The sequence below is a fragment of the Physella acuta genome, unplaced genomic scaffold, assembly GCF_028476545.2.
Source record: "Physella acuta isolate Inbredline_101_S28 unplaced genomic scaffold, ASM2847654v3 ptg001681l, whole genome shotgun sequence".
Taxonomy (NCBI): domain Eukaryota; kingdom Metazoa; phylum Mollusca; class Gastropoda; family Physidae; genus Physella; species Physella acuta.
Window position 1 is genome coordinate 1 of NW_026733194.1, and position 27,991 is coordinate 27,991.

At 35.9% G+C, this 27,991-nt stretch overlaps 2 protein-coding genes across 2 annotated transcripts; both read left to right on the forward strand.

Moving 5' to 3' along the window:
* Positions 1 to 789: 789 nt before the first annotated feature.
* Positions 790 to 13,793, forward strand: LOC131929823 (ATP-dependent RNA helicase DDX18). Its single transcript, XM_059286213.1, has 12 exons — positions 790 to 906; positions 6,769 to 6,852; positions 7,195 to 7,429; positions 8,297 to 8,444; positions 8,760 to 8,912; positions 9,405 to 9,519; positions 9,671 to 9,810; positions 9,974 to 10,135; positions 11,208 to 11,360; positions 11,660 to 11,830; positions 12,665 to 12,842; positions 13,677 to 13,793. The coding sequence occupies exons 1-12, from the start codon at positions 825 to 827 to the stop codon at positions 13,778 to 13,780; spliced, it is 1,725 nt and encodes a 574-aa protein (XP_059142196.1). The 5' UTR covers positions 790 to 824; the 3' UTR covers positions 13,781 to 13,793.
* Positions 13,794 to 18,875: 5,082 nt separating this feature from the next.
* LOC131929822 (uncharacterized) lies at positions 18,876 to 27,991 on the forward strand (the record flags this gene model as incomplete). Its single annotated transcript, XM_059286212.1, is given in 5 exon segments — positions 18,876 to 19,301; positions 21,799 to 21,838; positions 24,159 to 24,209; positions 25,696 to 25,890; positions 27,789 to 27,991. Coding segments are annotated over 5 exon segments (420 nt in total). The 5' UTR covers positions 18,876 to 19,298.

Sequence of the window (27,991 nt, forward strand, 5' to 3'; positions counted from 1 at the left end):
CTCAACCGTTGTTATCTACCTTGAATATGAAAATTCGTGTCTCTTTAGAGACATACAGGACTACATCAGATTGCTCCCCTATTTTTGCAAAGTTATGAGTTAATCCAAGAATATTGTAAATAATGTTATGCTATTTTTTTCTAGGTAAATTAGCGGTAACATCTGTTATTTTAGGTTACTGTTCAAAATAAACATAGATTAAAAAGACTAACAGACAACAAAGTTAGATACTTTTAAAATCCAGTAAAATCTTTAGCAAAACTATGAGAAATATCAAATAGCAACGACTTGTAGATCTACATGTACTTTAAAATTATTTTTTAGTGATGTGGATAGCTCCTTCAACTTATAATTATCATATTGCTTAACCATTTCGCCATTCGCCATTCTCTTTATGATAATAGAAAAAATAGATAAAAGAAATAAACATTTTAATATAGATCTATATTTATATAAAATTTCAGTACTCTTAAAATTAGATAAAGGTGTTCACACATTTGGTGCTTTTAGTGTATTAAAAAAGGTTACTTTATTCAAAAGGCTTATGGCGTTTGAAGTGAAATATTTGCAGAATAAAGTATATTAGTATATAGTATATAGTAGTAGCCTATATTATTATTAAATTACATTTTATGACCTATTGAAACATTGTTATTTTTTAGAAACATCAATAAGTGAAACAGATTTTTTATACAATGAAATATCTAAAAATCATAGATACTAAAATAAAGTACTGGACTCGCCAAATTTAGACTACACGCTTCAAAATTTAGTTTTTAAAATGTTTCGTTTCTTAGCGTAACCTCTACAACAATAGTTTCAACATGGCTGACTCCATGAAAAACATGCGACTTGAGCTAAAAAAGATTAAGGCAGCAATTTTAAATGGAACGGTCGAAGGAGCAGGTAATATATTTTGAATTAACAGATCTACCAAATGAGCGGACCTATTTTCTCTCAAAAAACTGGGTATTTGTTGTTAGAAAATTGTTTATAGGGTAAAATCTTAGTTTAGCGTCGTAAATTCCAACGTAGCTAGTAGATCTAGCTAGATCTAGTAGTTTTTCTCACTAAATCTAGAATTTACGCAATTATCAATTTAACAATGACCACTGAATAATAGACATCCATATTTAATCCATTAGGCACTAACTTTGGAGTTTTTAGTTCAAAACTAAATTATCTTATAATTTAATATTTATTGTCAATCACTGCCATGTCCAACACATCTCTCCATGACAACTCTTCTTAAGCTTGAAGCTAAAGATAACCACAAATCAGTTAGACTTTTTAAGTGGCCATGCACACAAGAGTTCCTCACTAGTGATCACCAAATAGTGGTCACGTGGTTTTTTTTTAAAAAAAAATTTGGTTGTCATTTTTTTCGGCTGGTCTCATAAAAAAAACGGTTGACGATATTTGATTTATTTTTTCATAGACTGATAAAACTAATAATGCTTTAGTATGGAAATCAATTTTGTAATATGGAAATCGATATTTAAAAAGTTCTAGTATTTTTGATGAAACCAACTTTTAAATTTAGCCTTCATTCTTCAACGCAAATTTTAAAATGCTTTTCTGGCATATATAGCCCTGCCACCTATAGCTTGTTGTTATAACGTGAAAGTCCGCCATTTTGCGCGTGGTAAACATTTTAAAAACTAATTAGTAGAAGGTCTCTGGAATTTGGCCGAAAAATCCTCGGAAGTCAAGCGTCCGGTCCGGGCGCCATATTGTTGTTAGCAACCGACCACGCCTCCAAGTTAGCGAGTAATACTAGTAGCTAGTAATGTGCGATGAAGGTAACTAATGAATATTTCTTTCATTTGGCCATATTTATGTCATATTTTACATAATATAACAGATAATTGAATAACAAATCACAATCCAAGACAAACCAGTCATAAATATCCTGGAATTAACTTTCAACTACCCCGTTCGAGACAACAATGAGTAAATACAAGCAGCGGCCATCTTTCAAAAAACAATAAATTGTCTATTCGCATGTCTTTGTGTTGATTTTGTGGTTTAATATGATTGTTTTGTATTGTTTTAATATATGCCTGGGGGTCATCCATAAATGACGTCACCACTCATAGGGGGGAGGGGGGGGGTCCGTAATTTTTGTGACGTTGTGTGATGAGGGGGGGGGGGTTCAGATGGTGCGACGTCACACTTTTGCATTTTAAAAAAGCAATGTTAGAAAACGAATTTTAGACGTTATTTTGCGTTTTAGAAAACTGTTTTAATACATCATAATAACAATTGATTAAAATACTCTATTTTGACAGAGTTCAGACAAGATTTTGGAAAAATATAGCTGTTTAAAAACAATTCAATTGCAATTTTGAGGGGGGTTGTAGGCTGAGGTGTGACGTCATTTTAGGGAGGGGGGGGTCTGGGTTTTTGTGACGACGTGTGACAAAGGGGGTTGGGGGTAAAAATCGTCAAAAAAAAAGCGTGACGTCATTTATGGATGACTCCCTGTATAGTAATTTTTCTTTTTTTTTTAATATAGTTGACATGAATGACTAATAGACCTTTTCAGACTTAATAGTGTGCACCCAAGACCACAACAATTGTTGGGAGGTCGAACTTTTGAACACTTTATTTGCAGTAAGCAAATTAATATTAGATCGCTTATAAATGACGTCGCTCTTAAGATAGTAATGACAGCGTGCATTATTACAGAGCAAACATATGAACATTGTTTTAGATAGAAATTGTGATTTGTGGTGGGGAGAGGTTGAGTAGAACTCAGCGATGTGATTTTGGAGACGTGTCAGGTTGTTTTTTTCTTGAAAACTGGATGGTTGTTGGAGAAAAACCAGCTGTAGAAGTATGACGCGTCATTCATTGGTGATCCATTTTCTCAGTGGGGATGATAGAACTATTAAGAAGGGTCAAGAAATGTAAAAAGCTTGCCGAGTCGCATTTCTTGAAACCCACCTTTTTCATTCCCCCACTTAGCACATCGTCACCGAGTTAGCGCTCGCATGTGACGTCATGTACCGGTACCGCCGACCGTTAGGCTAATTTTATAGAAAAAAAAAACAACAAGCACTGCCTTTTTGACGCTTTTGCGACGTTTAATTTGATTACATAAGTTGGTGTTCATTAAACAGCCCCTAACACACAGAGTTTCTTCCAGGCATCTCTTCGCCCCCCCCCCCCCCCCAACGAAATGAAATTTATATAATTTATATAGAAAATATATACTTTTAACAGTGTCCGCCCCCCCCCCCCCCCCCCCCCCCCCCCCCGAGAAAAAAGTCTGGAAGAAACACTGCTAACACATCTATCACACTCGTCCATTTAAACCTACGTAGTTATTTCTGCAAGCTTGCTGTCTTAAGACTTTCGGCCCTTTAAAAATGTATTAAGCTCTCACCGTATAGAACTAGACTACCCATATTAAGCTCCAAAAGAAGCTTGGTGAAAACAGGATGGCCGTCCCATTTTGAAGCTGCTCTGCGCTTTATAAAAAGCACAATAAACGATAAGATGACACTTAAAGTAAATTATAGTTCTGAATCTTGATACATTAAAAGTGATATTCGGAAATTAAGAGCCAGACAGTCAACATATTCAATTTTAAGTCCAAGAAAATAAATTTCCTCAAACGATCGAACATTACTAAATTTTCGCGCAGTTTAGCGAAATTGAATTTAAGTATTTACGTCATCTTACAAAGCGCGATAGTCTACTAGTGCTCTAACGCGGCCCATGCTAATGGCCGTATTCCTAACGCCCCGCATTAGATGCGGCTTATTCGTCGGCAGGCATTTGGTGGCAAGCCTTTTTGACGGGGATAATGTGTTGCGGCCGTTTTGCCATATGTCTTAAACTAGCAGGCTTGCAACATTTGTGATGATTCGTTTTAAGCAAGGTATACGTATACTAATGCTTATTTATCGTTATTTTGATTTAACAAAGCATTATAGAGGTTCTCCATCAACCACCTAGGTATTTTTCCCCGTTCACCTCCTTTCATGAGACCGACACGTCATAAATTGCAAAGCCGCCTGAGTTGACGTCACAAATCTTCACTCACTCCCGTAGCAAATCATATGTGACATTTATGGACAATCCCATATCACTCACTTGGGTACTTGGTATTGACAATTTGACAACAAAGGATAACCAAAATGTGTCTGGCAGGTGGAGACTTGCGATCGACCATAATTGACAACACGCACTTGGGGGTGGACTTGCTCATTATTTTTGATGATGTTTTACGAGGGAAGCTGGTGGATAATACATTTTGTCTCTCTGTATATATAAATTAAGACAAACATTTAATGTTGTCAAAATTATGGTTAGAGATCGAGATCTTAGATAAGGCAGAGTGAAGCGTAATTTTTTACATTATGATTTGTTGTGACATTTACGACAAAAATATGACGGAGGTTGGGGTTTAATTAAGGTAAAGAGAAGTAAAAAATGTCATAAGTTACGATAGAATTACTAATTGATGAAAAGAAAAACCTGAAATGAAAATAGTGAACATTCAAACAATAAGAAAAAACTCAAACTATATAGTAATAGTAAGATCAAATAAACATTAGTAAAAAAACGTGATTTAATACATGGATACAAGTTGCATCTCACAATGCTTCTAGAATTAATAAAGTTGTTTGTTAAGAAAATTCACATTAAAAAAAAAATGCTTTGTAATACGGACTATACAACAAGACGATCATATTTAAATACATTTTCATACGAATAGAAATGAAAGGGAAGCTACTCTCAATAACATTTTCTTAAGATGGCTGCTGTTTTTAATAGCAAATTTACTATCTCGAACAGGGTTGATAAAAATTAATTTCAGGATATTTAAATTGATTTAATCATAAATGGTGTTCTATTATTCAATTATCTATAATACTTTATCAAAATATACGAAAATATACTCATATTTAATGACATATTCATTAATTCACTCTCTCCTACATTACTAGTTTTGGCCGAATTTACGACGCTAAACTAAGATTTTACCGTTTATAGATCTAGATCGAGATCTAAATTCTAGAACTTTAAAAAAAGTAGTGAGTAGATTTTTTAATCTGGATTTTCTGCTTTCATCTTAAATCACATCTGAAGGCCCTTAAAATTAAAACATTAAAAAATCATGTGCCATATGTTATTAAAATATACTGCCACTTGTCCAGATATGTTGGACTTCTGGATTTTGAGAGGTAGCCTATTAATTTTCAAGGCCGCATTAATAATTAATTGCGCAGAGAAATCTTTTATCTAGGTCAGGTCGAACGCAATCTTAAAATAGATATTAGGACTGCCCGATTTTGCTTTCTCTTTGCAATTCAATGTTGACACTATGTTTAAACATTTTATTTCAACACCTTAGGAGGGTGTCGAAGGTAGGCGCAGGTTAAAAAAAATGAGCTGACTGCTAGGAAAAAGCTTTTTCTCCCCAGCAATATCTGACTGGCAGAAAATGTAAAACGCAATGATCTATATAGCTGTGCAATGGGCTCAAATTAAATACTATTAATAGCTGCTCAATGGACTCAGTTTATTCTTTTATAGATGCACAATGGGATCAAATTACTATTTTACTATCTTCTAACAAAACTATCTGTACTGTGTGATCGAGCAGTAGCGCTTTAAGGGTTCATAGTCTATATAGTATATCTAGCAAAGAGTTTCACTCTGTAAAACTGTAAACTATTTAAAATAAATATTGAAAGAGGGATATCGCATGGACACTAACTGTCAATTTTACCCACTAGAATAACACATTTTGGGGTAGAGATGTGTCTAAAATTCTTAACTAATTTTGTTCTATGCACAATCCTTTAAATATAAAGTTTTGCTTGATGATTGTTACAAAGATAATAAATCAACAAAAGTTATGTATATTGAACATAATATGAATCAAATGCCTGTAAAAAAATTTAAATTTGTAAGTTGGACATTATGTTTTAGTGTTTAAAAATTGCAAGTTTTAGTTTCATGATTAGTAAAATTTATTATTGATTTTTGGATTCACCTAAAAAATAATCAGTTTAAATTAATTGGATTAATTTACTTACAGTCTCGCATTTAAATAATAATAGCAGTTCTCATTAAATTTAAAATTTAGGAATGTGGGAAGCTTGAAGTCAAAGAGCCAACAAAAACATAATCGAAAGGATAAATGTAGATTTGCTATGTAGGCCTATTTAATATAATGAATAAACAAACAAAAATATCACATTTCAAATATAAAAATAATATATAAACTTTTAAAAGATTTTCATAAAACATTGTATTCAGTTTTGATTCACCAGTGAAGTATTTTAACAATGTTCAATTAGGGTAGTTTATAAAAGATTCAGATGACATTTCAGAATCAATCTAACCCTCCTCTCTTATTCATTACTGGGCTTTGGACCATCCCAATATTCACAAAGCTTTGTCCAAACAGAGTTTAAAATATTTTATCAAGATTTGTATCTATTTTCCTTTTAAAAACTGTCATCCAATTAAAATTGGTCACCTGAGAATGAGAAAAATGTATTCCAAACATCGTCACAGGCTGTAAATGACATATGGCTCGATACTGTTAACAGTACGGACCTATCTCATGCTTCTACTTCTATTCAATTTTTCGAAGCTTACAATGTTATTTACCTATGTGTCTCTCCTATATCGTGAATTTTCCAGCAGCAGTGTTTAATTTTTACATTTATTAATTTTTTTATTTTGACTTTGTTTGCAAGATGTTTCCATTTAAAACTGTAACAATTTCTTTTTTTAATCCAGCATTGAAAAAGCTCAAAATAAGGAAAAGAAAGTTAAAAGCTGAATTAGAAGCAGCAAAAGCTCTCTTAAGTGAATCAACCGCTGGTAGGTTTATTTTATAAAAACTTAGATCAAAACTACTTGTGTGTTTTAATGTGAAGACAATTGTTTAAAACTATTCCACTATCTTATATGCAATTTGTTTTGAGTAACACTAGATCAATCTCTCATTATAGTTGTTGTAGATTGATCAAGTGTGAATGGGAAAGACTAGATTCTTTAATTGATCGAACCAGCATTTTCTAGAGATCTCTGCTATTAGTTAAGGTTAATCTATATGAAGAAAATTACAAGGAGAGAATACTTCTGTGTAGTTTTTTGTAGTAAAAATAAAACACAGTGGAATTGTGAGTTATTTAAATAATGCAAATTCTAATTTTGTTCTAGCCCAAGATGATAACGCAGAGAATGAAGAAGAAGAAGAATCAATGAATGAAGATACGACAGAAGAAAATGGAATTTCAACACCTCAGAACGACACTGCCCCAGCAATCATAGATACATCCTTTGAATCACTTGCTGATAAAGTTAGTGAACAAACACTGAAAGGTGTGGCGGACATGGGCTTCACACACATGACAGAGATTCAACATAAGTCCATTCCTTATCTACTAGATGGGAGGTAATCATATCGTACCTTTTTTTTTCATATAAATTTTTTATATTTGTTCAAATGTATCTCATTTTGTGTATGAACGCATCTGAATTTTTAAAAAAAACACATCTTTTTTCCCCCTTCTGTGCCTGAGACACATGGGACTTCCACATAAAGCTCTTTTCACTTCTGCCGATCTCTGGCAACTTTCTTCATAGTTCCCCAAGATGTCATAGACATCTGTCATATTTTAGATAACTCCCCTTTCACCAGTTTTTAACCTTCTGCTTAGGTTTGTGTTGCAGCTTTTCTGAAATAAAGTTGAACCTGCTAGGAGTTTACACTCACGCTGGTATAGCTCTGGATCTCATTGAGATTTTTTTTTTATGAAATAAGGTTGAACCTGCTAGGAGTTTACACTCACGCTGGTATAGCTCTGGGTGTTGTCGAGATACACAAGCTGCCACGGCAAGGCTCTAGCACCTGATGGCAGATGTTCAGCTTCAGCTATTAGAAATATATTAACCAATAAGAATATATATTTTTTTTTTGTGGGACTGCGTGGCCTAGCGGTAGAGAGCTAGACTGCTAACCAGTGGAACGTCCCTGAGTTCACCCAGCTCTGATAGGTACCTAACTAACATAAGGGAAACAAATGCTGCTGGGCATAGTGCTGAACACACTATCCCTTCATATGCTGAGTTCAGTGAATTAGATGAACTCTACTTCATCTGCCCCATGTGTCTTGGGCATGAACAGGATTACGAGAAGAGAGAGAATATATTTTTAAAAAATGTATTTGTTTACCTAACCACTATTGTGGTCATGTGTTCTTGGTTCTAAGATCAAATTTAAAAGTTAGATTTGTACCCTGTAACTCTTGTACTTTGGCAGAGATTTGATGGGAGCAGCAAAGACAGGCAGCGGTAAAACTTTAGCTTTCCTGATACCCGCCATAGAGTTGATATACAAATGCCACTTCATGCCTCGTAATGGGACTGGTGTTATTGTGATATCCCCTACAAGGGAGCTGTCAATGCAGGTAATTATGCTGAAAATATTTTTCAATTGTTTATCAGTAGCTTTTATGGTTTCAATTGTTCTTACAGATAGATGTCCTATACATATTTATTAATATAATTGTTTGGCAGTTACTAAAAATTAAATATTACATTTGAAAACAGAAATAAACGTATATTTTTAGCTTTTTAAATTTTTTTTTTTTAAATATAGCTAAAGGTTTAAAGATGTAAGTTTTTGGCTTTTAAAATTGTTTTTTAGCATGCTTGTTCTTGAATTTCTGTTAAATTTTATAATTTGTTAACCAAAATAAAAATATTGCCATGTATTGTTCCAGACCTTTGGTGTCTTGAAAGAGCTCTTGAAGTATCATCACCACACATATGGTCTAGTTATGGGAGGAACTAACCGCGGTGACGAGGCAAAGAAACTCTCTAAGGGCATCAACATTTTGGTTGCAACTCCAGGTCGCTTGTTGGATCATTTACAGGTCAGAATTCAGCATTCAGTATTAATTTGTACACATTTAGGTTTTTGAGATAAAACTTTAATATTTTGCTCCAAAGCTATGCCCTTTGCCACATATACTAAAATATAAGCAATTCAAATATCACATTTGCAGTGCAGTTTCCCAACATACCTTGGATATTTTAAAATCTTCATCTTTTGGTGCTAAAAATACAGTAATATAAAAAAAAAAACAGTTAATACAAAATTAGTTCTTTGTAGTTTAAAAATCTTTGAATACATTACTCACAATAAACCATCTACAACCTCATGTTTTTATTGAAAATACTTAATTTTTTGTTAACCCACCCATCTTGTGCTAGATGGGTTAAAAACCAATAGCAATAACTGATACAACAGTATGAAAAAGAGTTGTCTTGATTTCTCTAACACTAAGGTACACCATAGATTCCATCTCATTCACACTCTGTGTATGTTAAGTTAATGATATTCAAACCAGCTTTTTATGTTTCAGAACACTAAAGACTTCTTATACAAGAATCTCCAGTGTTTGATCATAGATGAGGCAGATAGAATTTTAGACATGGGTTTCGAAGAAGAAATGAAACAAATCATAAAACTCCTGCCTAGTAAGTTTTTCTGAGCCCTAACATTTTCCTGATGAAAGATGCTCTGTATTTAAATGATTTAGACTTAACATGCGAGTGTTGTTGTTGATAGCTGGTGTTATTGGAGTCTCTTGTTACCCACTCAGGTAACTAATTGTCCCCTTGGTTTCAGAAAAGAGACAGACCATGTTGTTCTCGGCCACACCAACCAGAAAAACAGAAGATTTGGCCAGGATTTCATTGAAGAAAGAACCCTTTTATGTGGGTGTAGATGATAAAAAAGATGAAGCCACAGTGGAAGGATTAGAACAAGTGTGTTGTTTTTTTTTTCATAATATTTTAGTTTTTTTTTTCTTTTTTTTTTGCAATCTGCTGTTGTGGTATTAATAAATTTCATTATGTGACTACTTATTTTTCATATTCCCAGGGTTGTATTGTATGTAAATCAGCAACTTTTATTTCTTATTTCTTCTAGGGCTATGTTGTATGTGAACCAGATAAAAGATTTTTACTGCTGTTTACATTTTTAAAGAAGAACAAGAAGAAGAAAATCATGGTCTTTCTCTCATCCTGTATGGCTGTTCGCTTTTACAGTGAGCTACTCAACTACATTGATTTACCAGTAATGTGCATTCATGTAAGTTATATAAATAAAATCCTTATTAGATAAGAATAAATTAAAATTCGGAGCTTGGCATGTTTGGGCTGGTAAAGCTCATGGTTGCTTAACCGAAAAGTCCCAAGTTGGAACCCACAGGCAGATGAGAAAACCCCTAAATCAACCAACTGCTGCCTTGTTGTTTGTTCTTGGATTGACAGTGTCTATGGAAGCTGAAAGAAAGAGTAGTAGGCCGAAATTTGAGTCAAAGGGCCATATAGTGTCTAATGCGTTGATACATAATACTTGTGTTGGATAAAAATTCAGCGCAACAGTACAATAAGAACGATAAAGATTTAAAATTTAAATTAAGCTTATTGTTATAGGTGATATTTTTTAATGAAAATTTAAAAAAAAAAATTTTTTAGTCTCTATAATATATATTTTATTATTTTAATTTACATATTATATATATATTTATTTCTTCTTCTTCCTTCTTAATTGTAATATTGAAGGTGATATCCTCTGACACAAATAAGTATTCTATGTCAGCTTGTTATGTTATGGCCCATTGACTCAGACTTCAGCCTGCTTCTAAATTAGCTTTGGTAGTGTTTATCCATCCAAGAACAATCTGCATGGCAGCTGTTGTTTAATTTAGGAGTTTTCTCAGCTAGATTAGATAGGTTTCTGTCCTCTGCTAACAAGCCTCATCTGCTAAGGGCTTTTGGGTTAGCAATCATACACTAGACCATGCAGTCCTACTATTTTAATTTAATTAAATGCTTGTTTGCTAAGGTACTGCAGAAAACAAGCCCATGATTATTATTTTGGGCAAAAGCTGTATGAAATAATTTAAAGGTTATTTCTTGATATTTGTTTTTATAGATCAAATTTAGCTCTTAATTTGCGCAATAATGAATATTTTATTATTTTCTTTGACAATTTTTTTCCCAAGTGATATCATGACAATTGACATCAATTTACTACCCTGCCTTTGGATTACCAGTATACCATCATTACACTACAACTCCATAAAATTCATTTTTCTGGTTACCAGTATACCATAATTACACTACAACTGCATGAAATCCATTGTTCTGGTTACCAGGGCAAACAGAAGCAGACAAAGAGAACACAGACCTTCTTCCAGTTCTGTAATGCTGACAGTGGGACCCTGTTGTGTACTGATGTGGCAGCCAGAGGACTTGATATACCACAGGTGGACTGGATCATCCAGTATGATCCTCCAGATGACCCTAAGGTCAGTGCTGTGTCCAGTTATCTAGACAGATATTTTCAGTGTTTTATTTTGTTCAGTCAATTAGGATACTTTTAAAATTTAAAACTAGTGTCAACAAATTATTTTCAGTAGTTTGCATTTTTCAAAGGACATTCGTTTCATAATTTTTTTGAAACTTTTTTTGAAAAATTTAAAAATTTCTTGTCTATAGGGTCTTTTTAATAACTAAAAAGTGTTTAAGTGCAAATTATATGTATGTTGAAAATTCCAGTGCTTAGATATCTTTGCATGGGCTAAAAGTTTGTTTTCTGCTTACATAGGAATACATTCATCGTGTGGGACGAACTGCTAGAGGAGAAGGCGGCCGTGGTAATGCCTTGTTGTTCCTTAACCCACAAGAACTGGCCTTCTTACGTTATCTACGAATGGCCAAGGTTCAAGTCAACGAGTTCCAGTTTCAGTGGAGCAAAGTGGCCAATATACAACCACAAGTAGGCTTTTGTTGTTTTATAGGGTCTCAGCAGCAAGTAGGCTTTTGTTGTTTTATAGGGTCTCAGCGGCAAGTAGGCTTTTGTTGTTTTATAGGGTCTCAGCAGCAAGTAGGCTTTTGTTGTTTTATAGGGTCTCAGCGGCAAGTAGGCTTTTGTTGTTTTATAGGGTCTCAGCAGCAAGTAGGCTTTTGTTGTTTTATAGGGTCTCAGCGGCAAGTAGGCTTTTGTTGTTTTATAGGGTCTCAGCAGCAAGTAGGCTTTTGTTGTTTTATAGGGTCTCAGCGGCAAGTAGGCTTTTGTTGTTTTATAGGGTCTCAGCAGCAAGTAGGCTTTTGTTGTTTTATAGGGTCTCAGCGGCAAGTAGGCTTTTGTTGTTTTATAGGGTCTCAGCAGCAAGTAGGCTTTTGTTTTATAGGGTCTCAGCGGCAAGTAGGCTTTTGTTGTTTTATAGGGTCTCAGTAGCAAGTAGGCTTTTGGGCTTCAATCAGAAATAGGCATCAGTTGTATGATATGGCTCTAATAGAGGGGCATTGCTTAGCTTTATTTTAATTATTTAGTATATTTGCTTATAAAACAAAAAGGAAATTACATTTTAATTATTGGGCATTTTATTTATAAAACAACAGTGAAATTCGATTTTAATCATTTAGTATTATTTTCATAAAACAACAATGAAATTACATTTTAAGTATTTAGTATATTTGTTCATAAAACAGCAGTGACGCTACATTTTAATTATTATTTTTGCTCATAAAACACTAGTGAAATTACATTTTTAATTATTTGCTCCTAAAACAAGTCAAATAACATTTTATTAAAAAAAAATTTTACCAGCTGGAGAAGCTGATCAGCAAAAACTTCTATCTCCACAAAACTGCACAAGAAGGATTCAAAGCCTACATAAGAGCCTACGCCTCACATAAGCAGAAGGCCATCTTTGACGTGGCCAAGCTAGACATCACCAAGTCGGCCAAATCTTTTGGTTTTGCTGTGGCCCCACATGTTGACCTCCGTATCCTTTTTTACTTTCCTGTTTATACGAAGTATAGAAAATCTTGTAATTGTGCAAAAAAAAAAAAGATTTTTGCAAATCTCGGCATTTTACACCTCTCTGAGTTGGAAAAACATAGTTTTTCAATCTGGTCTGTGTGTGTGTGTGTCTGTAAACATGATAACTTGTTACCGTTACATCTAGGTTAATGAAATTTCATATATAAGTATTATATCAAATTCGTAGATCCCTTTCAACTTTTGAGCGATTTCCGATAACCGGAAGTGGAACTTTTTCTACTTTAAATTTTTCAAAATCCTATAACTTGAGTGCTATTTTAGATAGATAAATGAAATTTCACATGTAAGTAAAAGATCTAAATTTCTACCTTCTGTCAAATTTTGAGTAATTTCCGTTGATGGGAAGTAATAATTTTCGCTATTTCCGATTTCTCAAAAAACGCATGTGAATTTATAAATTACTAATAATATTCCGCACTATTATACACATTTTATTTTGCGTTCACTTGGTGTGGAGTTCTTTTTTCTACGAGATTCTATTCTATTTTAAAAAATTTAAGTAATTAAAAATCATGTCTATATCCAGAGTTGCCATCAACCGTAGTGTTATATAAGAATATTTGAGAAAGTTTAGGGGGAGATCACTCCCGGTTTATTTAAATGAATGATATAGCAAGAATTATCTTGAAACATTTACTGAGACAGAAAGCTTTAATGTATTGGTTGTTTTGTTTGTAATATGGGTTTGATGTTGTCTTGTTTAAAGAAATGGTTGTTTTGTGTTAACGTGTTGTGAAAAAATATACTTGCGTTTTATCCTTGACCACAGCTGTAGATGTGATCAACAGTAAAAGCAGACAAGGCAGAAACCCATCCTTTGCTGGATACAACAATAAAAAACAGATCAAGAAAACTAAGATCTTCAAAAATAAAAATTAAGATAATTTCAAAAGTATTGTTTTTATTTTATTGCATGTAATTGAATAGTTGTTTATGCTGTTTCAGTAGATTTTTCATTGTAGTAGTTTTCTGCTCTTCTGTGAGTTGTTTTGGAAGTTGTAAAACACTACTGTTGACTCTTTTTATTTCTTGTTATCATCAAATGTCTGCTATTTTGGAGGGGATTCTACAAAATCCATGCGATTTAGGGTTTCCTATTGATAAAATACTGGTGTGCAAGACTACACAGGTAACACTAGTATTTACAGCTTGCGCTGAACCCTCAGCCCCACTGAACCCTTGGCCCACCAAAGGCTTGTGCCGAACCCTCTGCCCTACTATAGGCCACTAGCTTGTGCCGAACCCTCTGCCCTACTATAGGCCAATAGCTTGTGCCGAACCCTCTGCCCTACTATAGGCCACTAGCTTGTGCCGAACCCTCTGCCCTACTATAGGCCACTAGCTTGTGCCGAACCCTCTGCCCTACTATAGGCCACTAGCTTGTGCCGAACCCTCTGCCCTACAATAGGCCACTAACTTGTACCGAACCCTCTGCCCTACAATAGGCCACTAACTTGTACCGAACCCGCTGCCCTACAATAGGCCACTAGCTTGTGCCGAACCCTCTGCCCTACTATATGCCACTAACTTGTACCGAACCCTCTGCTCCACCATTGGCCACTAGTTTGTACCGAACCCCCAGCCCCACCATAGGCCGTTAGTTTGTACCGAACCCTCGGCCCCACCAAAGACTACTAACTTGTACCGAACCCTCGGTCACTAACTTATACCGAACTCTGCCCCACCACAGGCCACTAAGTACGGCACCCAACTGTCACCTTTGACCAGGAGTTGTGACTGATCTAACAGTTTACCTTCCACCTCACGACGTCATGGCGCACCGCTTGTTTGCCCAGTGCTAGATCTGTGCTGCCAAACTTGGGCCTGTCTCTACGTCTGGCAGACTAAAGTTTCCAGCCAAGTTTGCCTAATCTCGACTTATGTATTCATCCGCGCTCTGTGACTGACACGAAAGTTTTTGGGTATTCGAACTGCGGAGATAACATTCATATGCTAATGAGGCCCGTTATTTAAAAAAAAAACCAGCAACGAAATTTTTTTTTTTTTACAGCAACGCTGTACGGCGATACTTTGCCTTTGAAAAGGAGCACTAAGGTCTCAATACCAGGCCTGTTTGATAAAATCACGTGATAGGATATTCCGTGACTTTAAAATTATCATTAGACAGACATTAATGACATTATTCTACCGGGGCTACACATTTTAGAGAAACAGCCTGGTGAAAAGAAAAAAAAAAATTATGCGCCTAATTTGGTTTAATGGCTTGTAGGTCTACCTTTTTTTTACAAGGATTGTGGGTGGTCTAGACTTAGGAGTGGAAAATTCTGGGTGTTGTGCAACATGTAGCGCCGTTATGTCTATTGAACATGTACGTGTGTGTGGTGGTCGAATCGAGAGTATTTACCTATATAAGTATAAGCGTGCTATTATATATAACAAGATGTGTGTTATTAAACCGAGATAAAGTAGTTTACCTACATAAACGTGTTATTTTATTATACCATGACAAAAGCGATAGTTTACCTATATAGACGTGTTATTATACCGTGAAAAAGCGATAGTTTACCTATATAGACGTGTTATTATACCGTGAAAAAGCGATAGTTTACCTATATAGACGTGTTATTATACCGTGAAAAAGCGATAGTTTACCTATATAGACGTGTTATTATACCGTGAAAAGGCGATAGTTTGCCTATATAGACGTGTTATTATACTGTGATAAAGTGAGTTTACCTATATAGACGTGTTATTATACCTTGACAAAAGCGATAGTTTACGTACATAAACGTGTTATTACGAAGTGGCATTTAGGTCTTCAATATTTGGGTACATTATCATAATGTATGCAAATATTCCTCCCCCCCCCCCCCCCCAATTAAACTAATGGCTGTCGTATTGAACGGCCTAGTGACAGTTTTCAAGTTCTCCTAAAGTCACATTAAAAATGCGTATAGATACCCGTTTGAAACTAACGGTCAACAAGGCAGGTAATGTAGAGTTCTTCTGTTTCCGTGACTTCGCCTTACGAAAGGATAATTTGGCAAGTGTTAGTTTATTTCACCCAACTCGGATCAGGTACCCAACAGTGCTGAGTGAACTCACGGACTTTTTATTGGCACTGGTCCGGGAATGTAAAAACAGTGAAGTGACAGTGAGTGTTAAAAAAAAGCGCCCCATACATTTCCTAATTGAAGTAAGGGGGGGGGGGGGGGTTCGGCCTCGGCGCCGGAATGGGTCGCTAGATCTCTGACGTCACATTGGAATATAAGCCTGATTTTTGTCGTAAGTCTCCATGGATTGAACCTCCTTCCTCCCCCCCCCCCCCAATCACCAATCAACACATGCACAGGTCATAGATTCATATCAAGCTATAACATAGACCACGGGTTCCCAACCTGGGGGTCGCGACCCCCCTGGGGGTCGCGAAGGTCTTTCTGGGGGGTCGCCAACTGGTATACTAAACCTTAGTAATTTGAAACAAAACATAAATATTTAGAAGAATTTTTGAAATTCGGCTTCATTAACATCACTGGAAATGTAATAGAGAAGAAACAAAGCGCACTATATAAAGTTGTTCTCAGTCACGAATCTATGAAATCTTCAAAACTAAAAAGTCATTCGGAACACACCAAAAAATATATGGAGTTCTTTCGTCGGTAAGAAGCTAGTTGCAAACGCCAGAGACTTGATCGAACAGGAAGTTTTCACCAGCATTAGTGCAAGCATCAAATGAAGTCGCGATAGAAAATGCCAAGCAAAAAAAAAAAAAAAAAACAATAGGAGAAAATCTCATCAAACGCTGCTTGCATGTACGTAAATGTTAAATAACACATTTTTATTGATAAGCTTAACCTGAAGCTTCAGGGAAAATGAACGAGCATTATAACTTTCCATGATAATCTCGGGGCATTTTTATCAAAACTGCAAAATCGGTAAAGAAAATAAATCTTGGAAATATTGTAAATTTGAGAAACTCTGCGGTGTGGTAGATGAATCTGACCGTGAGATAATTAAAATTTTGAAAGAAGCTATTTCGCTGAGCTGAAAAAAGAAGAATCTGCATTTACGCATTACCCATTCTCTTCTTCCCTTGATGTTGCCAGCATTCCCGATGAATTGCAAGATGAATTCTTTGATTTGCAGAATGATTCCGAGTAAGATGAAAAACTGCAGACACAATTTTGGTGTAGTATTCACCATTCATACCCAAACGTAAAATTGATTGACTTTTCGATAATAGATTTTCAACACTATTCTTCGATTAAAAACAAAATTAAGATAATTATAATGACATAGGTTGGCGTTAACAAAAAATTTTAATTAAAAAATTAACCACGAAGGTTTAGTGAATAGTATACAATTTTAATCATGCTATTAAAACAGTTATCAAGAGTAGTTCATATTGAAAGTCTACTAGAAAATCTTATTTTAGTGCTTATTAATGCCCATACTAATTTCGGCTTTTTAATTCTATGGGGGTCGCGGGTCACTTACTTTTTATAAAAGGGGTCGCCACTCGAAAAAGGTTGGGAACCACTGACATAGACCATATATAAAATGTTTATCTAAGAAAGCTAGTGTAAGCCCCTAAATATTAATGAAATAATCTCCTGTCAAGGCTCGTATTACGACATCAAAGGGAGTTATTGGCCCTCTCAATTTATTTACTTTAGTTTACTACTCCAGTCAATTGAAATTGAAGTTTTTTTTTGTTAGCCTTGTGGAGACTTCTTTGATCAGATAGGTTTCGACCCCCTTGATTAATAGACTTGGGTGGGTTATATTGGATTTAAGCGTCGTTATGACGTAGTGGGGGTGGTGCGTGTGTCGGGGGGGGGGGGGGGTGAGAGCTTCGAGAAATGTCCACCGGGATTGTTGTGGTTTGGTCTAAACACAAGATTGAGTGCACGCTGACAAATATTGGGTGTCATCGATTAGCCACGCCCACTTATTTATACAGCGGCTGGCGCCGATATCGATACTTTAACTTAATGAGCAGGTTAAAGGTTGAAGCTAGAGTTAGCGTTTGGTTGCTGGCTATGGGAAATACTAGCTTTTTTTTTCAAATATATAGGTATGGCTAAGCGACATCCTGCTACATTCTCTTAGGTGCATATGTATGATTAGAACTAAACGAAAAGAAAATTAATTTTGGATGATTTCGATATTTCATGCGTTAACGGAACTGGGGCGGGTAATGGGTTGGGGAGGAAGGGGGGGAAGGAAGAATTTCGTTTTGTATTTGGGCTGTGATGAAAACTAGAGAGAGAGAGTCTTTTACAAATCGACAAATCTACACTAATCCTAACAATGCAAGAAACTCTCACCATAAGCAATGTTGTGGACGTAGTGTCTATATAAATATATATAGTGTCTTTATATATGTATACAGGGCCCATATATATATATATATATATATATATATATATATATATATATATATATATATATATATATATATATATATATATGTATATATATATATATATATATATATATATATATATATATATATATATATATATATATATATATTTATATATATATAAAAGGTGATACTTTTTGTTGAAAGTAATAGTGATGACAGAAACCCTCTGAAAGACGCAGTCTAACGATCTGATCGGGAATGCTAGTGATTGATTAACAAATCATATCGCATACAGTTACATATAACAATAATTTTTTTATTGATTTCTAAAGCCTATCTTATAATCCAATAATTTTAAAGCAAACATTCTCTGTGTGGCATGCTCACACTTGCTGTGTACACCTTGTAGCATATTCACGTGTTACAAGTTCAGGTCAAGGTCATATGCTAATCAGGGCGCAATAAATCTTACTTGTAAAGAGCAGGTACGGGGAAGGGGTGGGGGGAGAAAAAAATCTTTATGGAAATAATAAATTCGGCTTTGGCGACGTCACTCGCTTATCGTATGAAACGCGTGGGCCCTTTCATGTGTTAGACGAATCGATTTTTCAATGTGTTGTTGATCGGTGTGTGTTGGGTCGCTAGACGGGTTAAGAAATGCCTTTAGTGGTCGTAGATTGCTGGGCGTATGTTCACTCGGGAATTTAAAAACTGCGCGCGGGGCCGTGTTGGCTCTACGAAACAAAATACTGACTTTCGACTGTAAGAGGGTTTTGAGTGTTAGGATATACCTCAGTGCTGTCAGATAGGGTCTACTGTGTTTAAGGTTGTTCGAAAAGGGGTAAGAAAAATTTGGAAGAAGTTTTACACTGGATTAATACGATTACCCACAGAGAAGATTAACTGGACGATGGATTAATATGATTAGACTTCCGTTGAATAAATGCACCGAGGATCTGTGAGATTATCCAGAGTCAAGATTTACTAGCGGATAAAGGATTAACAAAATGAAATGTGAGGTATAGCTACCACAACGACCACTTACTGGTATCTTAAAGAAGCAAGATGGTAAGTATGGACCAAACACACACACACGAACACACACGAACACACACACAAACATACATATATACTTTATAAATTAACTATATAATCTATCGGCTAAATATATATATATATATATATATATATATATATATATATATATATATATATATATATATATATATATATATATATATATATATATGTATATGTATATATATATATATATATATATATATATATATATATATATATATATATATATATATATATAGTAGGCGTGGTCTTGGCACCAGTTGGTTTACAGTCACCAGTGTTAATAAACTTTTTTTATACAGGCCAAAACACAAAAAACTGTCAGTTCGCTTTGTCAGTTATAATTTTCCATATTACATGTTTATTTATACGGTGAAAAAGAGATTTTGGTATTAATCAATAATTAATGTTTACTGCCGGTTATATTTTTTAAATGTAAATAACCTACCGATCTATTAGCGTTGTACGTATGCTTATATTTTGTGTGGTGTTTTCCAACTTAGTAAGTTTGTCTAATTAGATACGGTGTGTAATAAATCACACTAAAGAAATGTAATCATCACCTTCGGAAGATCATACATTACTTTAGTACCACAATGATACAATTATGGGACGGCCTGGTCGAATGATAGAGCGTTTGGAAGCTAGCCCGAAGGTCTCTAGTTTGGATCTCGGTTCGGTCTTGTGACTGTAGGGCGTCCCTGAGTCTACCCAGCTCTGATGGGTACCTAACTTACATTGGGGAAAACAAAGGCGGCTGGGCATAGTAATGTCCATTTATGAGCGTAGGCCAATTAACATGAATTCTATTTCATATGTCCAATGGATCACTGGGTTTAAAGAGAAACTTTACATTTTATAAAACATATATAAAAGCTCCATTACAGATCACCCGACGCCCAGCATATATATATATATATATATATATATATATATATATATATATATATATATATATATATATATATATATATATATATATATATATATATATATATATAGGCTACGTGACACTACGTGTATGCCGGTCAATGCCGGCGCCAGGTTATTAGCGCCCTAGGCAAAACTTATTAAAACGCCCCCTTTCATACAAATTAATTACTAAAACAAATGTATAAGAAAACAATTAATTAAAAGAGACATATCAATTTATTATCAATTGCATACACCTTATAAGTAGACTTCAAAGTCAAATTTTACTTGCCTCCTTTGTCTCAAAAGTTTGTACATTTTTCCTTCAATTCCAGTTAATAAGCGCAAGTCGTAAGTCCACAAGTCCAATTTGTACTTTATGACATAGCCCCCCCCCCTTGAAAATTTTAATAGCTCCTTCCCCCCCCCCTCGGGAGAAAAAAGTCTGGTTTAAAAACCACTGAAAAAAAAGTTCTTGTAGTGTTGGGCTCTCTGCAGTCCTCCCAAGGTGAGCTCCAAAACGGAACTTACCTGTTTTAAGCTTGACTGTCTTTAGTTATAACTTTTATATATTAGGATTGTAAAATGTCTATATTGTGTGACTGTGTATCGATTTTTTTTTTGAAAAATAAAAGGTTATAAATGTTACAGATTCCAGCCTAAAATTGTTATACATGAATCCTTTAGGAGAGGGTGAAAAATATGAAAAGACAATTAATTTAATGTTTAATTTACGACTAAGACTGTATGTCTACTAACACTAAGTATTGCAATCTACAACGGCTACTGATGCATTTGTTTTTCAACTTGATAGTGCTAAAAAAACCTACCAAACTATTTTGTATAGAACTTAAGCTCTATATAGTTTTTGCAATAGCCAAGGCCAATAATAACTTTAAGTTGTATTTATATGTATGCGGTCAACCTAAGGTGCAGGAATTTGAAACGAATGTCAAGTTAAGCAACGAATTATCTGCCATTTGAAAATCCAAATAACAAAAGTTTATTCAAGGGAAATAACTTTCACAAGAATAGCTAAATTAACCCATTGTAACTAAAACATGTTTGAAAAACACAATAAAACGCTCTAAATTTCATTACATTATAATTATAATAAATCTTTTATATTAGCTATGTAACCTTGTGAAAACAATATATTTTACTTATTGAATATTTAACTTTAGTTTTTGTTTGAAAGTCTAAAAACGATAGCCTTATTGTACCGTATTTCTATTCAATTTTGATGACATTTGGGGATCAGCATGGTGATTATTTGGATATGTGATTAAATTTTGGATCCCCTTAATAAAGGGACGTCTTACAAAAGATCAAACAGTGGGAACTGTTTTACACATTGCTAGAATTTAATGATAAAATTAAAATTTTTGAAAATGATTAGAACTAGAAACTAATTGGAGCCAACTATACTTAAACATACTATGGTTCGGTCTGCAGACTCTGTTATAACTCAAGATTCACGGGAGGGGAGGTTATCATGTTGTATTCTAATGAAAACCATTTAAACTAAAGCCGGATTAACGGGTTAACAGTCAACTGATTTTTATTTTCACAGCCAGAGCCGCGGTATGGCATCAGAAGCAAACTACTAGTGTGTAAGTCTATTTTCACAACGATTTCTATAATTAGTCTGAAAGTGAATTAGTCAATTTTCACATTGATGTGTGTGTGTGAGTGTATTTTCATATTTATTTGTCTAAAATTGTATAAGTTAATTTTCAAATTTATTTGTCTAACAGTGCATGAGTTTACTTTAAAATTCATTTGTCTAACAGCGTATGAGTCTATTTTCACACTGAGTTGTCAAATAGTGTAAAACTATTTTCACTGTGATTTGTTTATAAATGTGTAAGTCATTTTTCACAGTGATTTGTCTAAGAGATTATGAGTCTATTTTCACATTGATTTGTCGAATAGTGAATTAGTTTATTTTCACATAGATTTCAGAGAATGAGTTTACTTTCGCATTTATTTGTCTGAGTGTGTGAGGCTATTTACACATTGACTTGTCTAAGTGTGTGAGGCTATTTACACATTGACTTGTCTAAGTGTGTGAGGCTATTTACACATTGACTTGTCTAAGTGTGTGAGGCTATTTACACATTGACTTGTCTAAGTGTGTGAGGCTATTTACACATTGACTTGTCTAAGTGTGTGAGGCTATTTACACATTGACTTGTCTAAGTGTGTGAGGCTATTTACACATTGACTTGTCTAAGTGTGCGAGGCTATTTACACATTGACTTGTCTAAGTGTGTGAGGCTATTTACACATTGACTTGTCTAAGTGTGTGAGGCTATTTACACATTGACTTGTCTAAGTGTGTGAGGCTATTTACACATTGACTTGTCTCAGTGGCGTAGCGAGGTCGGGTGTCACCCGGTGCGGCACTTAATGGTGTCACCCCCCCCCCCCCAGAGGCGTAGCGACCCTTCCCGGGGACAAACTTTCAAATTTTCGATTTGCACTCCCCCCGCCTCAAACTTTCGATTTGCACCCCCCTCAAATTTTTCTCTGTATATTTTGCTATTTTTTGCCTTGGTGTCACCCCCCCTAAAAGGTATCACCCGGTGCGGTCCGCACCCCCCGCCACCCCCCCCCCCCCCCCCTCGCTACGCCTATGACTTGTCTAAGTGTGTGAGGCTATTTACACATTGATTTGTCTAAGTGTGTAAGGCTATTTACACATTGACTTGTCTAAGTGCGTGAGGCTAGTTATATATTGATTTGTGTGCCAGTGTGTATATGAATGTCAAATATTGGTAGTTTTATCTCCAAAACTAATTTGTTTAATAAAGGTAGTTTATGTTCACACAATTTTTTGTAATATTGTGTAAGCTTATTTTCATATTAATTTGTTTACCTCTATGTATGTATTATTTTCGCATTTATTTGTCCCATAGTGTTTAAGTTCACATTTGTTTAGTGGTGTTTTAGTTCATGTTTACATTAATTTGTCATATTATGTGCTAATGTTACATGTATGTTTACCTTAATTAGTTTCGTTGCATTTTAGTTAAATACAGTACAGTTTTGACTAGAACACCAACCTAGCGACACAATGTAAGGCCTCACATGAGCTAATACCGCGTTTACACTTGCGACATGTATATTATACATGTCTAGAAAAAAAAACTTCGCTATAGGGCCTAAGATAATAGGGGAGCCTACTCACTTATTGCGAAGTTTTTTTTTTCTAGACATGTATAGCATACATGTCGCAAGTGTAAACGCGGTGAAACGGAACATTAAAACAGATAAAATTGTTCAGTTAAAACTGAACCGCGTCAGAGGCGTAGCGACCCTTCCCGGCGCCCCGGGGACAAACTTTTCGATTTGCACCCCCCCCCCCTCGAGAATTCGATTTGCACCCCCCCTCAAACTTCCGATTTGCACCCCCCCTCGAGATTTTGATTTGCACCCCCCCCCTCAAACTTTCAATTTGCGCCCCCCCCCTCGAGATTTTGATTTGCACCCCCCCCCCTCAAACTTTCAATTTGCGCCCCCCTCAACCTTTCAATTTATTTTTCCAACCCATTTTGGCGCCCCCTAAGCTCGGCGCCCGGGGACATATGTCCCCCCCCCCCCTCCCGCCCCCCCCTTGCTACGCTACTGAACCGCGTATGTGTCGATGTTAATACCTTGAAACAGATCCGCCAGTTATTGATTTGTAATTAACACTAGCTACTACACTAAGTTCTGATTAGTTGTAAGGTAAACGTATTAAAAAGAATTGATAAATATAAACTTTAATTAAATAGTTCGTTTTGTTAAATAAATTGATCATGACGTCAGTAAAAAAAAAAATGACGTCAGTTATAATCATGATCAAGTTATCTGTTAATTATATTTTACTTATTTATTAATAGCTAATTGACTTAATGAGCTAATTAACGTTGTTGATTATTCCCGCAGTATCCTGGCTACTCATCCTCTCTGTGATTGGCGTTGTGAAGATTGTTGTTGGTAAGTTTCGCTATGCTCTGCCTATGAGATAAAATCTACATCATCTACGATAAGAATCCATCAACATTATATACTTGTATGACTTTCTTGTGTTTACCGTAAAACCTACAGTAATAGCACGGACCTTTTTGTTGTAACTGTCAGCAGTCTCCATAAAACAAGTCTTTATAAGTGCACACAAAAAAAAAAAAAAAAAAAAAACAAAAAAAAAAAAAAAAAAAAAAAAAACACCCATCAACAGCAACAAAACAACACCAACATTTGCATTAACTTAATTAAAAAAGAAAGAGTTGGTCGCTAAATATATTTGTAAAGATTTCAATGTGAAAACTGATGAGCTAGAGTTAAATGTAATACACATACGTGAAATAAACCTATTTAGAAAATGTATTAAAATTAGATCTGTTAAAGATGTTCGTTGATGCAACAACCAGGTCCCATATTTGTACCCACCATAACCAGGTCCCATATTTGTAACCACTATAACCAGGTCTCACATTTGTAACCACTATAACCAGGTCCCACATTTGTAACCACCATAACCAGGTCCCATATTGTAACCACTTTACCAGGTTCCATGTAACCACCATAACCAGGTCCGATGTAACCACCATAACCAGGTCCCATGTCACCACCTAACCAGGTCCCATGTCACCACCATAACCAGGTCCCATGTCACCACCTAACCAGGTCCCATGTCACCACCTAACCAGGTCCCATGTCACCACCTAACCAGGTCCCATGTAACCACCAAACCATGTCCCACGTAACCACCATAACCAGGTCCCATATAACCACCATAACCAGTTCCCATGTAACCACCATAACCAGGTCCTATCTAACCACCATAACCAGTTCCCATGTAACCACCATAACCAGGTCCTATCTAACCACCATAACCAGTTCTCATGTAACCACCATAACCAGGTCCCATATAACCACCATAACCAGTTCCCATGTAACCACCATAACCAGGTCCTATCTAACCACCATAACCAGTTCCCATGTAACCACCATAACCAGGTCCCATATAACCACCATAACCAGTTCCCATGTAACCACCATAACCAGGTCCCATGTAACCACCATAACCAGGTCACATGTAACCACCATAACCAGGTCACATGTAACCACCATAACCAGGTCTGATATAACCACCAAACCATGTCCCATGTCACCACCTAACCAGGTTCCATGTAACCACCATAACCAGATACTATGTAACCACCTAACCATGTCCCATGTAACCACCATAACCAGGTCTGATATAACCACCAAACCATGTCCCATGTCACCACCTAACCAGGTTCCATGTAACCACCATAACCAGATACTATGTAACCACCTAACCATGTCCCATGTAACCACCTAACCATGTCCCATATCACCACCTAACCATGTCCCATATAACCACCTAACCAGGTCCCATGTAACCACCTAACCATGTCCCATATAACCACCATAACCAGGTCCCATCCGTCCCCAGGTTCCATCAGTGCAGACGGCGGGTGTCTGGGACTGTACCTGCTGCCCTACTACCACCTGCTGGGCGGGATCCTGTCTCTGCTGCCTGCCATCATGTCCCTCCTGGTGTCATTCTGTGGGCAGACGAAAAACCTCCGGGACGTCTGGTGCCTGATGGCCAATGTCTTGTTTGTTTCGTTCCTGCTGATTTTTAGCGGTAGGTTTATGATAGCCCACTAACATAATTATATTTAGCGTAGGTTCAGCCTAAATACTTAAGAGCAGAGGCGTAGCGACCCTTCCCGGCGCCCGGGGACATACTTTCAATTTGGCGCCCCCTTGGGAGCAAATTTTCGATTTGCACCCCCCCCCCCGCCCCCCCGCTCGAACTTTTCATTTGCACCACCCCCCTCAAACTTTCGATTTGCACCCCCCCCTCGAACTTTTCATTTGCACCCCCCCCCCCCTCAAACTTTCAATTTGGCGCCCCCTTGGGAGCAAATTTTCGATTTGCACCCCCCCCCCCCCCCCCGCTCGAACTTTTCATTTGCACCCCCCCTCAAACTTTCGATTTGCACCCCCCCCCTCGAACTTTTCATTTGCACCCCCCCCCCCTCAAACTTTCAATTTGGCGCCCCCCCCTAAGGTCGGGGCGCCCCGGGGACATATGTCCCCCCCCCGCCCCCCCCCTCGCTACGCTACTGCTTAAGAGTTAATTATATTTAGCGGTAGGTTCAGCCAGAATACTTAATTATATATAGAGGTAGGTTCATGATAGCCCATTAACATAATTATATTTAGCGGTAGGTTCATGATAGCCCACTAACATAATTATATTTAGCGGTAGGTTAATTATATTTAGCGGTAGGTTCATGATAGCCCACTAACATAATTATATTTAGCGGTAGGTTCATGATAGCCCACTAACATAATTATATTTAGCGGTAGGTTCATGATAGCCCACTAACATAATTATATTTAGCGGTAGGTTCATGATAGCCCACTAACATAATTATATTTAGCGGTAGGTTAATTATATTTAGCGGTAGGTTCATGATGGCCCACTAACATAATTATATTTAGCGGTAGGTTAATTATATTTAGCGGTAGGTTCATGATAGCCCACTAACATAATTATATTTAGCGGTAGGTTCATGATAGCCCACTAACTTAATTATATTTAGCGGTAGGTTCAGCCTAAATACTTAATTATATTTAGCGGTAGGTTCATGATAGCCCACTAACTTAATTATATTTAGCGGTAGGTTAATTATATTTAGCGGTAGGTTCATGATAGCCCACTAACATAATTATATTTAGCGGTAGGTTCATGATAGCCCACTAACTTAATTATATTTAGCGGTAGGTTCAGCCTAAATACTTAATTATATTTAGCGGTAGGTTCATGATAGCCCACTAACTTAATTATATTTAGCGGTAGGTTCAGCCTAAATATTTAATTATATTTAGCGGTAGATTCAACCTAAATACTTAATTATATTTAGCGGTAGGTTCAGCTGAATGCTTAATTATATTTAGCGGTAGGTTCAGCCAGAATACTTATGTATATTTAGCGGTAGGTTCAGCGTAAATACTTAATTATATTTTGCGGTAGGTCCATGCAAGGCTAAATGCATTATTACTGCCAATAATGGTAAGCGAGAAATCACATTCAAATAATCTGATAAATCACTGAAATTGGAATCGTTATGGCAACAAAGTTAATTTTTCTCATAACTATATCCTTCTTTAGCTGCAACGTCAGTATTATAAAAATAAATTAAAAATTACAAGTTTGAAGTAGGGGAAGCAATCCTTTTAAATATTTACACATAATTCATTTTCACGGTTAAGTCCCTTTAATTGTCTTTTTAGCCGTTTTGTAAACCCTTTAAAAAAAAATTTTTTTTTTTAAATTACAAGTAATCAAACTATTTTAAGTTTTTTTTAATAGTGGTAATTATTGTGGTAAATATAATTTGTAGCAACAATATTATGTATTATGTCCCATGCATTATTACTAATCATATAATTACTATATATACTCACTACTCATGTAGTATGTATATCTACTTATCATCTAATTACAACTGACATCTACCAATCTACTTTCAGGTACCATCTACGTCATAACCAACACAGTGCGGGTGACTAACCTTGACAGACTTTGTACACACACGTGGGTGCCTATTTTTAGTCTCTGCTCGCTAGCCGTCGATTGGCTGTTGATATTTTTTCTTCTATAGACTTTTCTGCATCCATGATATGCCGGCACCGCCGCCGTTACCGGCAGATTTGCCGGTCTTGGAGGATTCGCC